This window comes from Tachypleus tridentatus, chromosome 11 (genome assembly GCF_004210375.1).
Source record: "Tachypleus tridentatus isolate NWPU-2018 chromosome 11, ASM421037v1, whole genome shotgun sequence".
NCBI lineage: Eukaryota > Metazoa > Arthropoda > Merostomata > Xiphosura > Limulidae > Tachypleus > Tachypleus tridentatus.
In genome coordinates, this window is record NC_134835.1 from 82,848,987 (window position 1) to 82,864,533 (window position 15,547).

Here is a 15,547-nt window from a genome sequence, read left to right on the forward strand (position 1 = left end):
GAAATAACAAATTGAACCATGTTTGTCTCTATTATATCGCTTTTCGCATTTAATGTATTTAATTCATTTTGCGGGAAACTGGCGTTCCGAGAATGAATATTCTAAAAATAGTTAAGGTCAAATAACAGGAAGTACGTTAAAAAATATGTTCTCACATATACATGGCTGATCTTTCTTTGTTCATTTTGTCAATGGCAGTAGATATGTAATGGCTGCTAAGTTGATCTGAGTGTAGTCTTGCGTGTATTAAAGGCATGAACGTTTTCGGTACTTAACAAGATGCATTTAATTTTTGTTGTTTTGTACAGATTTTAAACACGTTCGTTGAAAATTTAAATAATACAAATAAAGCTATACAACATTCAGATGAACATAAATTACTCATTTGGCTGCCCTCAGTATTAATTAACTAGAGTTGTATAACTTTAAAAACACTGTTCCAGTGATCTTCTAATGTTGTTGCTAATTCACTTTACTCTAGAAAATTTTCGAGATGTTACGACGACATGTAGCGTTTCATTAAAATTGAGTAAAGTTACCATTGAAAATCAACTGATCGACTTATTGAGGTTATTTCACTTTTTTGCATTTAGATGTGTCTATTTCATTAGATTTTCTGCATTTATTTTTAAAAATTAGCGATTAGGCGTCAAGAATGTATGAGTTTATTAAAATTCATTGAAATTTCAAGTAACCTTTTGCTAAAATGGAAGTAATGTCAATAATATCTTACATAATAACTTTCAATGATGTAAATATAGTGCGATAACAGTTCATTATCACACTACTCGTTAGATTTTATATCCAGTGACATACATTATGATTGTTTTAACAATCTATTTTAGTTATTGTAGGTCCGGCATGGCCTAGCGCGTAAGGCGTGCGACTCGTAATCCGAGGGTCGCGGGTTCACGCTCGCGTCGCGCTAAACGTGCTCGCCCTCCCAGCCTTGGGGGTGTATAATGTGACGGTCAATCTCACTATTCGTTGGTAAAAGAGTAGCCCAAGAGTTGGCGGTGGGTGGTGATGACTAGCTGCCTTCCCTCTAGTCTTACACTGCAAAATGAGGGACGGCTAGCACAGATAGCCCTCGAGTAGCTTTGTGCGAAATTTCCAAAACAAACAAACAAACTAGTTATTGTATTATTTAAGCATGCATGATTACATTGTTTTTGTTCTGTTCTTTATAATATATGAATGTTATAAAAGTTACATCTTAAGTAAGTTGGTTGGTAAGTTTACCGACTTAAAAGGCTAAATTCTGGGGCTTGATTCCAATTGTAACAGAACACAGACATTCTGTGACTGTGCTCTACAACAAAATAAACAATAAAAGTCAGATTATTTCCAGGTGCTATATTCCTGTGTAATTCATAGGTTTAGATGATTGACGAATGAGTCTTTGATTATCACTAAGAATGTTAATAAAATATTGAAAGATAATACAAAAATAAAACTATGTTTTTCTTGTAAAGTAAGACGATTGTGATCACACGAAACAATTTCTAAGATTATTATTGCTTTTACTAAAGCCTCTGGGAGCACGCGTTTTACTCATTGTTTATTTGTTTTTCGTATAGCAAAACCACATCAGGCTATCTGCTGAGTCCACCGAGGGGAATCGAACCCATGATTTTAGCGTTGTAAATCCGTAGACTTACCGCTGTACTAACGGGGGGCGCGTTTCACTTATTAAACTACACCAGTTTTACGTGAGTTAGTTATAGTATGTTGAAAGTGGATTTGTTATTATTATACTTTCATCTAAGAAGGGTTTCTTACTCGTCCGTTTGGTAACTGATAAACCATTTTGTAGCAACAAGTTGACACTTGGTTTCAAAATAAATTTAAATGGGTAGGTCGTATTCACAACTTTTATTTTTGTTTAAAATTTTCTAGTCTCTACTTGATTATTAAGTAGTTGACAGAGAGAGTGAGAAAATGGCAACAACATTCACGAATGTGTGTCGTAACTTAAGATCTTATTTTGGTTCCGTACAATATTTACGAAGTAACAACTTTCTTAGTCATGGCTTTTCTTGTAACAGGTGAATAAGCTTTTCTCAGTTTAGTACAAAAATAAAAAATAAGAATCGAAACATCATCTCTCTCCCGAGCTGAGCGCGGCTGTGTTAGTATGTCGGACGGTGGTTCGTTCTTCCTTACTGTCAAGTAGAAAAAAGAAATTGTATTTTGGAGCAATGGGTGTGGTATAAGGGTGACAATATCCCACTATTCATTTTAAGAAAAGTAGTACACTAGTTTGCGGAGGGTGGTGCTGATTAACGTCCTTACATTTCGCCTATTACTTCAAACTAAGGATGTCAAGCGCAGATAGCCTTTGCTTAGTTTTATGCGTTATCCAACAATCGAACAAATATATCTTTATCTAACCGAAAGTACTGAAAATAAAGAGCTAAGAGCCGCTTTTATAATTATTTTATTTTACATTTATAGCCAATGTTATATACACAAAATACAAAATATACTGAGAAATCAAGATATAAATATGTTTTTTATACAACAGAGACGGTGAAAAAATATAAATATCAAAAATTTGAAACTTAATGTAAAATAGTTTCGTGAAAATAAGTATATTTACTAAGTGTACCCAACTCTTTCTTTCCTGGCATCATTTATGGAGTTGACGTGGATGTTCGTTTGCCCTCTAGCGGCTGTTGACATTTTTTTAAACGCTCATTTACAAACGTAAGATTTTTTATTCAATATAAATGTATCAAATATACATTTATTATTTATTAAAAACAGCAGAAATTATTTTTAAAATACATTTACTCCTTTTTTTAATACTTTTTTAATAACTCACTTATAATTCAGTCCTTGTGTAAGAAACCACGCGCCATTTTTACGAATTTGAACAAAGAGGTTCGGTCGATTGCTCGCTCTTAAATTTTACAATCACAATGAGTTCTACAGAGAACAAGGCAGAAGTTGTCACAAATAAAGTTGAAGAAAATGTCCAAGAAAAGGAAAAAGGATCTGGAGATTTAAAATCTGAAACAAGTCCACAGAAAAGAACGGCGTCAGAGGTAAGAACCGGTTAGCCGGTGTGTTAAGTTGTGGTCTAGCCGGCCATGCTTGTACATATATCAGTTACATGCTTATGCCTCACGCCATCGCTTGTCGTCTGGTGTTGTGTCGTTTTGGCGCGTAGTGAGCAGTAAGGATTGTTCACGTATATTACATTCAAACAGTGTGATTTTCACTAACCTATGTTAAATATTATCATTTATAGTACTATCAGTAAATATGTAATGCCAACTTTATAGTTACATTTCAAGCCAATATCATCAACAGACGCCAAAATTCACAACGCGTGTAGGCAGTAGTCACTGCTACTCCCGTAACGTGCGTGAGATAACACAGTATTATTCCTACAGTGTTGCTTTATTCTTTCTTATGGTAGAGTAACTTGAACTGAAATATGAATAGCTAGGCTTTTATATATATATATTAGCTTTGTTACCAAGCGTGTTATTATCAATGTGTTATAAATTTATCTGTTACAAGTTACCAATTAGAAAGGATAGGCGTATGATTAACTTTGTAACAAAAATGAACTGAAGTGCACATGGAATTCGAGAAAAATGAAGTGCAAGACTTGAATAAGGATTAAGACTATATGATGAACATACCCAAGTTGTCAATAAATTAAGTTCAGAATTTATTTAAACTATTAAAACTTAGACTTTATTTAAAGATGGATGGTTTATCTTTTGTAAGTTTTTAGGCAAAATTAAGTCATCAAAATTCTTGTAAATTGTATTGTGCTATATCCATGTTTTGAACCTTAGTATTACGAATTTAATTTTTAAGATAGGACAGGGTTGAGCAACAATTTGATAACTTCAGTATGTTATAACCACACTTCTAGCTGCTAAGAGGTTCTGCAGAATTGGAATGACTGAGCATTCTTAAGAGGCCCAAGATTAATGTGATAGTCATTGTTTTCTCTTGTGTAGTCTAAAAACTTTTGTATATGTTGTGATAGCATATTAGTTGATAATGACTTTTAAAATTGAATGACAACTTGTTACCAAAGAATTAATGTAATGGATGCTGCTGTAAAATGTCTAGATACAAGTGATTATATACATTCGTCGATATCTATGATATATTTCTACGAATTAAATTGTGAAATTTAACCATGGTGCATATAAATGAGGAATGTAAACAAATAGTAGGTTTGGTACATAAGTAATAATAACTTTATAAATAACTGTCCAAAGCAAGTAGGAATGCCTTTTATTTTTCATATTTTGCTGGGGTTTTTTAGTGCTGTATCCATTATCAAGCATTGATGGTTACAGCAAGTGCGATTAACCACTAATTACAACGTATTATACTTGCAAGCGTGTTTTTACACTTTGGAAATATTTATAACTGTCGTGGCTGGAGTATGTGTTAAATACTAAGTGTATTATTCGTTAGTTTTTCTTGTGTGTCACGTGATATTTCAATTTCAGTAGAATAGAAAGAGTGTAAACCAATATGCATTTTTAACACGCACAATTGCATATTAGTGTACATGTATATGGATTCTGAATTACATAAAACGTCCGTACTTATCAGCAGTTTACGTAGATGCATGATATTAAAAATAAGTTGTAAGCTATTTGGCTGAATTAACCCAAACAACAAACTTAACTTTAAAAAACTCTGACCTTAATAGTTGTATTAAATAAACTAAATATGCTTGTATTAAAATTTTCATTTTCTAAAACTGGTTAAAAACAATTATTATTAACATCTCTTACATAGAAAACTGTATACATCTGCATGAAAGAATTAATATATTTAACGGAAATACAACTTATTTATTGTGTACGTGAAATTTAACTAGATTAGTAAACCTTGTTTTCATTGATACGTAATTACCATTATCGGTGATTTCGTAAACGACGGTTACTAAGTTATTGTGAAAAGTACCTGTAGTTTGTTTTTGGTAATTTCTTAGCATTTACATTACAAGACGAAATTCTGATTTTACTGTGGACAGTCAGTTTATTTCTTAGATAATTATTTATTCGTGTTATCCTTAAAGTGTCGCATCATTTTGTGAAAACTATCGCTATTTAGTTTCCATCATAGTTTTGATTAGTGATAACTGTGTTTTTTACTATAATAGTTTTACATGAAACCATTTTAGTGGAAGTAAGTGTTGGTGGTGAGGACAGTTCTTAAATTTAAATGAAATTATTATTTACTGTTTTGTTGCTATTAAGTATTAGTAACTTTAAAAGTAGATTGGTTAGAGAGAAGGAAGCACGCTACACTGACTACGTAGAGACAGGTTTTAAACAGCGTTCTAACTTAGCGGTTATTTGTTCATCTGTTCTTTCATTGGTTGTTAATTGTCTTTGTTTCTGGCGGACGCTGTACAAGGTTATGATAAAAAAATAAGTAAAAAAAGCTGTAGTTTTTTATGTATTAGTTATTGTTTTTCATGTTTCAACAGTATTATTGCTTAGAGAATTTTTATTCAATTATGCTAATGTGTGTGTATATATGTGAATGTATGTACTTTATATTTTGGGATGTATTTAAGATAATTGCTCTCTGTCCAGGTCACTGGTTATGTCTCACATGAAATAATGTATACAGTTTTGCTCCCTTGTTTAAGAGAATATTGACTTTAGAAGGTTCAGAGGAGGACAGTTAAGACGATTCCGGAGATAAGAAAGGTTGTTAAAGAATTGTGATAAAAATTGAGATCTCTCGACTTGTTTTAAATTGAAAAAAAGAAAAGATAGGTAAAGAGGGACATTGTACAAGTTCAGAATATTATTGTTTTGAGAGTATATGTTCATGATGTGCTAAAAACACGTAGGTACAAGAAGTATTGATAAAACTGTAATAGAAACCCTTATGACCCGAGCGCTTTCGAAAGATGGTTGCTGTTTTGAATTAGGCACAAAGCTAAACAATGGGCTATCTGTGCTCTGCCCACCACGGGTATCGAAACCCGGATTTTAGCGTTGTAAGTCCGCAGACATGCCGCTGAGCCACTGGGGGGGGGCTCGAAAGATGGACCTTTCTTTACGGCAATATATATATATTAGCTTTTCACACCCACACTTTACTTTCAGCAAATTGTCGATTCCCGTCTCAAGCTCTTGTAGTTGCTGGCTTCCACTTCTGACAATGTAACTAAGTTCATGTCAGTCACCCGGTTATAAAAATGAAACTGTCTTAGTTAGAATCTAGCTACACTTGTCTCGACCTGTTGTTTACAGAATATAGTACGAAGAAACCAATAAGTTTCTGAACTTAAATAAGAACTCTAGTCACCCGTCTTTTCTCAAGATAAAGAATTCTTAACCTGTCGCTGTAAGATAACCTTTCCGAATCATATAGTAAAGTCTCTGCTAGACTTTGCAGTTAAGTCCATATATTTTGTTAGACCGCGAACACCAAAACTCAGTTTTCTTAGTAAGACCTAATTAGTGATTGTTTAGATAAGTAATTACCACTTTTGACCTATAATTAATACATATATATATACTCGCACACATCCTAAAGTTTTAGTTCTGGTAGTTAAAGGACTGTTGTGGTGATAGCACCAGTGGTTTGTCCACCACCATGCCAAAATCTTTTTCGTCAGCCATTCTAGTGAGTTGGTTCCTTCTACATCATACTTGTGAATGAGATTATACTAACCTAAATACATACTATTCAACTTGGTATAAAAACGGTTTACCTATTTCTGACAGCGGGATAGCCTTAAATGACTAAGTAGTTCCTTGTCAGTATGCCGTGTAACTGGTGGTAGGAAGAGTAAATTTATGACCACTTTTTTCTTCGTGGTATAGTTTTAGTTTTGACTATTTCTTACATTCGACAATTTTATATATTGACAAAGAAAACCTTTTCAGTGACAGTTGAGTTTCAGTGAGACACGTTATTACTAAAATGTACTTGTTAAGAATTTGACAAAGCGACTATTTTTATTAGAATAAGATGATGTTTATTTTAAAGCGAGTAGTTTATTGTTGTGATAATCAATTTGGAAAGATTTTGAGTAAGATAATAATAATGTGTAGGCCTAATAATTTTTTGGTTTTTTTTATTCTATTTAATTAATATATTCTTGGAAAGTTGCGTGATTACTGTGGTAACGAGTCGTATTCGTAATCAAATGTCAGTTAAATTGGTAGAGCCATGTGTTCTGAAAATAGAAAATAACTAAGTTAATGGGTTAATTATACATGAAACCACATTTAACAAGTACTAAAAGTTCAAAAACTTAAAACACGTGAAAATAAAATGTTTAGAATGAAATATTGTGTAAAGGAACCACTTGGTGTCTTTGTGATTCACAGTATCTTACCTTATTATACACTTTTTTGGCCATTGGTTGATATTTTTTTTAAGATCTTGGGCGTTTATTTAGTATCACACTAATATTGTCAACACTTCTTACAATTACTTTGTGCGATTTGCGATAAATTATATGCATAATAGTTACGTAGTTTGAGCACTCTCTCTCGGTGACATTTTATGTCGTTAATTTACAAATCTATACCAAAAACTATTTAATTTTTCGTTTCAAATTATATTAAGCGGAAAATATAAGCTAGATATTCAAATTATGCTAACAGTAAGGGTGGGAAGGGAAAAGGTACGAGTTAAATGACGAGTTTTGCTATCTCTCTTACATTCGGAATTTCGTCAAATTCTGTAATTTGTGGACCCTGTCGTTTTAAATTGATTTGTATATCTTTTCTGCACATCTGAACGCTGATAACAGTGAAAATTTATAAACTTGTATACACGTGAGTTATTTCAAAAGTACACTGAAATTTTAACTGTATTAATTAGATAAGACTGATTGTTGTCAACAGCGTTATTATAGGGTCATTGTAGAAGGTGAAAATTGAACATTGTTTAAAATGTATAATATTTGGCGTTACGACATTGTCGTTACGAGGCTGGTGGTGCGATCTGATTGGATCTTCTGTGAATGTAGCTGTACTGCTAGTAGTTAGCATGAACGGTTGTTGTTCTGACGGGTCAGAAAGGTTTGGGCATTCTGGCTGTTTGAATGGTCTGTGTTTAAGAGAAGCATAGACGTATGAACGTAGTAGTCTTTCGGTATATTATAGAACTAATCTGCATTATATACGAAGATATACTACTGTGTGGCTTCCGTGGTTTGGGGATTTCTAGGGTCTTCTTAGAACAACGAAATGAAAAAGCTAGGTTTACGGTTTTGTAAAAGATATTCTCGTTTATATATTAGCCCAATTTATATATTATTATAAGTGAAAGTTTTATATAGGTTTGAGAAAGGTGTTTCATAATGTTTCCGAAGTGTTGTCCATCTTTCTCTAAATATGATAAAATAGTTTAACAAGTTTTCGTTAGTATTGCTCATTCTTAAAATCGATTCAATTCATTTTGGTTTAGCAATGCATTAGGAGCTTTAGCAGAAGTACATTTTGACGAGAGACCATATTTGGTATAGATCAGTTGAACAGGAAAGCTGGTGCAACAAGCCTACCAGCACATGACCTTCGTTTCACCTTGAGTACAAACTGCATTGGTAACACTGCCATCGGTTTATTGGCTAGAAAGATCCGCATTGGTGAATAATAGTCATATGTGTTGGGGAAGAAGCGAAGTTGCAAGAATAGCAACGTGGCTTACGCTGATTGGTAAACGTTGGAAGCTACGTTCATGAGCTCCTGGTGTTGGTTTGCTTTTGTGTGTCGCTTCTATTCGTATCAGAATCTTGTATGGCCGACTAATCTTGTTGTCATGGGGATGACGGTTACTTTTGCGTGTGCACGGCTTTGTCTTGTAACTCTGTGTTATTAGACTATGGCGATTGTGATAACAGTTTTAGGAAAACTGACACTCAAAAGTAGAGCTTAACCAATAGATGGTAATAGTTAATAAAATGTTAGTAAATATTCTAAATGTATGCAAACTTATTACAGTGTTAAAGGACATGCACTGAATAGTAATATTATATATTTTTGATAATGTAGAGATTTCTTATTTTTAATAGAGGTTTTATTGCTATTGGCCTAGTAAAAATGTTTGTTTATACCTTCCATCGGTTATTATTGGAGCCCTCAGATAAACGAAACCAGCATATATATTTATAGTAACCGTTTTTTAGAGGTTTTTGAAAGAAAAGTCTTGACTATAACTAATTACGATACCAGTAAGAGGTCTGATCAGTGTCTTGCCTGTGACCAATCTAACCTATACAATGGAAAAAGTTACCAGAATGTATACTAGAAATGTAGTTTGGTCATTGCTAGTGCTAGATACTGCTGCTGAGATCAGAAGATGAAAGGGAACAGTTAAGGTAGCATTTCAAAGAATATTTAATTGGAGGAGTGGAAATAACGAGAGAAACATGCAACTCAGATTCTTGAAAACAACCGGTATCAGATGAACTGAAGTTTTTGAGATGATGCGTTGGTGCTAAAGATGCAAGATGAAAGCAGAGAACTAGATGGAGTATATTCATCATATATTGTATGGGATTAACAGTGATTGAGGCTAGGATAACTCAGAGCCAAAGATACATGAAGTATTTGCCCACAAAGACATCCATTGTCACAGATGGTGTCACCTGAATTGTTGATTTTTAGATGTAGAGCCACACAGACCAACAAACATTTCTGAAACCTGAAAGATATGCAAACTTGAGGGTTTTGAATTTTTCCTAGGTATAATAAACTTTATTTTTTCCCTCTTTGTAAATATATACAAGTGAATTTTTTTTTCTTTAAATATTAATGAAACACACTAAGATGTTATTCATTTGTGGGTGCTACTAGTAGACATCAAATAACTATTCATATCACTAAAATGTGATAATTTTTGACAAGGTAATGCACCTGGGTTAATTAATGTTCCTGAAAACATCTACAAGTTAAATGTTACAAAATATTTAGTAATAAACATTTTGGTGCAGTCTTTAGTAATACTTGTCCAGTTTTTAATTATAAATTTAAAATAGTCTACTTACTTTTTACATCTAGATTACCCTATCACAAATCTTTGCTTAACACACAATATAACTGGATAATTACAAATTCCTTTTAGTCTTGTAATAATAAGGAAGAATAAAAATCATTATAAACATCTTGCAAGCTTTGGAAAGTTTCAGTTCTAAATTATGTCCAACAAATACAAAGATTTATTAAAACATACTTTTGATGTCATTTTACATTTTAGCTATCAGGACAGCAGTTGCATATTAATATGTAGAAGCAGGTATACCAGTCAATACTACTTTATCTCAGGGTCATAAGCTAATATTAAGACTGCTTACTTTCTGTTCATCTAGTGCTGTAAGAATAGCCATTGGTTGAAGAGCACTGTTGTCCAGAGTATAAATAAAACCACATTTTAAAACTGTTGGTACTTAGACTATTGTATCCAACACAAACACTGGTGTATGTCCAAAATTATTCATTAGTAGTGAATAGGCATCATGGTGTATAATGATTTTGAAAAAAACAAACTAGATAATTACGCCATCACACTCTTCCTGTAAGTAAAATATTAAGTTTAGGTCTTTATTAATAAGACTTTAAAAATAGCCTAACAAATTGTTTGGGAACTAACAATTTCTTTGTAAAATTGGAATAAATAACTTCTTTTTATTTTGAGTAATGAAAATAGATTATTAGTATATTCAAATGTATTTTAACCACTGAGTCATATATGTAACTTGATATTTTTAGTTTTTTTTAGAATCAGATTCAGTTAAAACACTAGGCTGGCATGTTCCGTTTCAAAAATGTATCAGATATTGTGCAGTATTTCAGTAAAATTAAATAATATTAAGGATTCATTGAACTTTCTGTTGAAGTAATCCTTTTCACCTGTGTATACAACACATAGAAATGAAACAGCAAGGCTGTAATGAATAAAAATGAATGTTTTAGAGATGAATACATTTCTGTCATGATCAGTTTGTATATTGTCATTGATTTTTATCAACCTTTTTTTTTTTTAATGCAGCTTAACAGTGCCGAGGATGTCGAGGTGAAACAAAAAGTGTTGAAGGTGAGATTTTGTTAGAGATACTACTAAATTGAAAACATGCACTACTAACTATATATATATATATAAAATTGAAAAGAAGTAAGTTATATATAATGTTAACTTTGGAGAATAATGTAGACTGGTGGATGAAATACAACAACATACAAATAATTTCCCAAGAGGTTAGACTAAAATGTAATTTGAAAGATGGATGGCAGTATTCTTAAATGCCTTTGTAAGGTGGAAGCTGTTTATTTGTAATTCTGTCTTTAGAAAAGGTTGCCTCAAAAGTGTGCAAGTAAAAAAGGGGTTTATCTTATGTTTTTATTGTGTTTGTAAAAGGTATGAAAAGGCTGAAGGTTTATTTAGAAGGTTAATGGAGTAACATGTAGTAAGAACTTGAAATTAATGGTTGCTTAAGTTTTAAGTTTGATTTATGAAAGCATGACTGAAGTATATAAGAAAGCCAAAAAATTGAACATGCATTTCTGATACTATGATTTATATCCGCTTGGTAAAATCATGTACAATATGTAATGATTTTCTCTTTTCTTTTTTCAGACTGACCACAAAGGTATGACTTCTCTTCTGTTTTTTGAGTTTTGTTGGACATTTTAATTTTTATAAGAAAGTAATTGAATCTCTTGCTAAAGTATCACACTAATTATTGTTTGGGGTTTTTTTTCATTCTGTTTAGTTCCTAACTTACAGAGATGATTCTTCCCACAATAATTTTGCATATCTACATAGGTAATATGGTAGTCATGAAATATTACAGCTTTTGTTATTTTATTTCTTATGTTTGAACTTCCCTGGCACTATAGTTAAAAATGTTTTTAAAGCAAGTGATTTATCCTTGGTTCAATATTATTTTTGAAAACTGAACATTTCATGGGCGATTTTCAGGGTTTTTTTCAGCATACACTGCACTTTTCTCTGTTAAAAATGCTTGGTTAAAATATGGCTGCTTTATTCAGAAAAAGAAAACGGGGAATCTGAGGAGAAGTATGAGGAAGGAGGTGAAGAAGATGATGAGGATGAAGAGGTGGGTCCAGAAGGAGAAGGAGATGATTTTGATGAGGAAGGTGATGAAGATGGAGCTGATGAAGAGGAGGATGAAGATGATGTGTAAACATTATAGTGGCCATGACCACTTTGGGGGGGAGCAGTTTGATAGACTGGGTTTTAATTGTTTAAGGTACAGCAAGAAGAACAGATGGGCAGATTGTTACATGACTCTTAGACTAAAATTCTCTTGACTTGGTGCAGGTTTAAATTTCACAGAACTATGACAAAACATCATCTGGTTTATTTTTGGATCTCTGAGCAAGCAAAGGTGTTTACGATCTGTAACTTGTACATGCTCATCTGTCACCTATTCTTCAGCCAGTGATTGAATTTCAGTCGAGGTTGACTTTCATGTAAAATAATGTGCGAAGTGGTGTGCTGTTTGGATGTTTTGTTATTGGTTTTTATTTTTCATTCAAAAAATGCAAAAGAATACACCTTGAAATAATTTGGCTCTTCTATCACTATTTACTTCTCTTCATAAGAAATGGTTCTTATGTCCCTTAGAGTGTGAGGTGTGTTGAGCTATGTATTTTAAAGTTTTTGTCTTTGATTAGTGTTTGAATTATCACACTTTACTGAGTAGACAGCACCTGTATTAGCATAATTTTTATCCACTTAAGACATTGGAGTATAGAATTTTAAGATCATTTGCTCCCCCATTATCATCATCAGAAGGCAGTGTTACATTATAAACAAATTCTCTAGTTCATACAAACAATTTTGATGTACTTACCCCTCAGGCTTAGTTGGAAGAACCCCCTTTTACAATTTACCTGGTGTGTATGTTGAGAGTGTTGTGTTAATAAGATGATGTATCACATTGTAAGATTGACTTTTGGAATACATATTCATTGTTTTCTCTATTATAACCATTTCTTATAAGTAATCATAGATTTTTTTTAACTGGTTGAGTCATTTTTAATGTGTTGACTGCTCCTGTGTTTCATTGAGGGGTAGGTTTCAAGTATAGAATTATCAGCTGAAATAGTTGAGACTTCTAATTACTCTAACTACAATACAGTGAGCTTTCATATAAAAAGTCAAGTCATTGGTTTTAAAATAAAATAGTTTGATTTTACGAATGAAATGTGAAAAAAATCTAGCAACTGTGAAAGAAAGTAATTATTCATTCATACAGTGTTTCTTCGTAACTTGCTCATAATGTATTAGTCCTTGGTCCCTTTTGTATTGTGTTGTAGCCAACGCATTTCATGCAGGAAAGGTGTAATAAAATGGTTCCATTAGATTTGTCTCTCTGTGCTTTACTATTGTCATATGCTGTAGATAGAATAATGCGCTTTAAGTCAATATATATATATATATATATATATAAATTCGAGATTGTAATTTTTTTTTCTATTGATGTATGACAGTATTTACAGAATGAAATTAATATAGACATTTCACATGAATGTTTTGTGAATGGATATTTCTTGCTTCAAATTAAATACTATTATCCAACTTGCAGAAGGGACTGTGACTACAATAATATATAGGGATTAGGAAATGATGTAAAAAAACAGTGGTATACTTCAGGATGTCGGGTTGAATTAGGTTGTTAAAGTTTTTGGTGCTATTCTGACATTATAATAAAGACGATAGTGTTTCAACAGTTGTTTCTGCTGAACTGTTCCTTATCACTGGATTACAGCACAAAGGAAGAGGTGTAGGTGGATAATTTATCATTTACTACTGTCTACAGCATTTTCTCAGTTTTATTACTTAAAACATTGTGTCAAAAATTAATTTGGATTATTAAATCCATACATGCAAGATTCAGTAACAATAAACGGTTAAAACGGTGAAAGTCCACATAGTTGACACTACGCAAGATAATGTTAAGTAAAGTGCACCTTTTCGGTTGTAAAGTTATGCAACTTTCGTCAACATACAAAGTTGAAACTATAAAAATGTTTGTAGTTTTACGATTTAATAAATATTTATTTGACTTTCTCGGAGTTTGTTTTACAATCAACGCACTTGTGTTTCAATGTTCAATGTAGTTTTTAAACATCGACAGTGCTGGACCTTTCGGTAACAGTCAGTGAATTACACTTGATGCATTTCTGAACAATTTAAGTGGAAATGTTCAAGACGTATATTCCTATGGATGCAATATATACCAATTAACTCAAAATTTTGAAATCACAAGCATAAAAGCGACATGGTAATCTTTGTAAATGCGCACTTATTTCGTATTTCAGTTTTTAAACAATAAAATCCATTTTTAGCATGTTCTACATGTTTGTAATCCATAGTACAATACATTTATTTGAGCATTTATGAAAATATTTAATCGTTCTAATTGTATTTACGTACAGCGTGAACCCAAAACTTTGTTCAACATATTTCAGATTCGTTTTATGTTAAATAGATAAGCTAATTTTGATGTATGTTTTCATTTCTTGTGTTCATGCTACAAAATCTAAAACTCATTTTGTAAGGTAAATATCGAGTTGACGAACACATTGTACAGCTCTGTAAATTTAACAGTAGTTTAATGTTTTAAAAAAGTTTATTTTCGAAGCAAACTTAATAATAATTATCGATTAAATAGGTATGTGTGTCCAAACATACCTAGAAATGGGTTGGAGGAAGCATTTTTGGATAGGTCAAGCAACACAATAATATGCAAAGCATGACTTTGCTGGAGGGATTTAAGGGCATGCTTTCCAGGAGAGTTTTAAGAAGTAGGTGCTTTAATATTACGTTTTTGTACTAATTTTACTCCAGTTTATTGAACGTATTCATAATTTGGAAGCTCTTTATGATTAAAAAAATAGGTCTTCAGTGGCACTTGTACTCGCCAAAAATGACGGGGCAAGTATAACCGCTCAATAGTACGTCGTAATATCAATTCATAGTTAACCAAAGATCTTGTAAAAAGTTCAGTCGAAGCAGTTAAACGGAAATAAATACTTTTATGAGTCAATATAAGTTAGATCAACAATGAAATGAATTCGTAGCGTATTTGTAGAGCCATATGTTGGTTAAAAATTAGTGTAATACTAGAAGTAAATGACCTTATAACACTAAAATATTTATTTTATTAAATACTCAACGTTTCTCCTTACATCTTTACAAGCGTTCGCTAAAACTGAAATTTTGATTTAACCATTATACTTTTTATAACAATGCTTACTACTACACGTGTAAGGTTTCACGTCACTGAAATCGTACGTGGTAGACGATAATCAAACTATTTTACCTGGATAAACGTATTTTGGTTTTTATGACCTTTTTTCGACAAATCGGACGTGACACATTGGCTTTTATGTAGGTTTAAATAAATATAAAGCATATACACTTGTATATTACACATTGAATTTATTATGCAATGTTATACTAACTCATACTAGTATAAATATATATATAATCTTCAAAAAAAAGAAACGCAAAAGGGATATTTTTGTTATTTTAAAGAGAAATATATGTAATAACG

At 32.1% G+C, this 15,547-nt stretch overlaps 1 protein-coding gene across 2 annotated transcripts; it reads left to right on the forward strand.

Moving 5' to 3' along the window:
• Window positions 1–2,813: 2,813 nt before the first annotated feature.
• On the forward strand, window positions 2,814–13,351 carry LOC143232618 (uncharacterized). 2 transcript variants are annotated; one of them, XM_076468252.1, is made up of 4 exons: window positions 2,831–3,050; window positions 11,011–11,055; window positions 11,596–11,608; window positions 12,012–13,351. In XM_076468252.1, exons 1-4 carry the CDS (start codon window positions 2,925–2,927, stop codon window positions 12,164–12,166), a joined length of 339 nt encoding a protein of 112 aa, XP_076324367.1. In that variant the 5' UTR covers window positions 2,831–2,924; the 3' UTR covers window positions 12,167–13,351. The 2 variants fall into 2 exon arrangements, with proteins under 2 accessions (XP_076324366.1, XP_076324367.1); XM_076468251.1 differs by lacking the exon at window positions 11,596–11,608 and having other exon boundaries at window positions 2,814–3,050.
• Window positions 13,352–15,547: the final 2,196 nt, after the last annotated feature.

Coding starts and splice junctions, on each gene's coding strand:
- LOC143232618 (XM_076468251.1), top strand. CDS start 2,925: ATGAGTTCTACAGAGAACAAGGCAGAAGTTGTCACAAATAAAGTTGAA. Junction 3,051..11,010: donor AGAAAAGAACGGCGTCAGAG/GTAAGAACCGGT, acceptor TTTTTAATGCAG/CTTAACAGTGCCGAGGATGT. Junction 11,056..12,011: donor TGAAACAAAAAGTGTTGAAG/GTGAGATTTTGT, acceptor TGCTTTATTCAG/AAAAAGAAAACGGGGAATCT.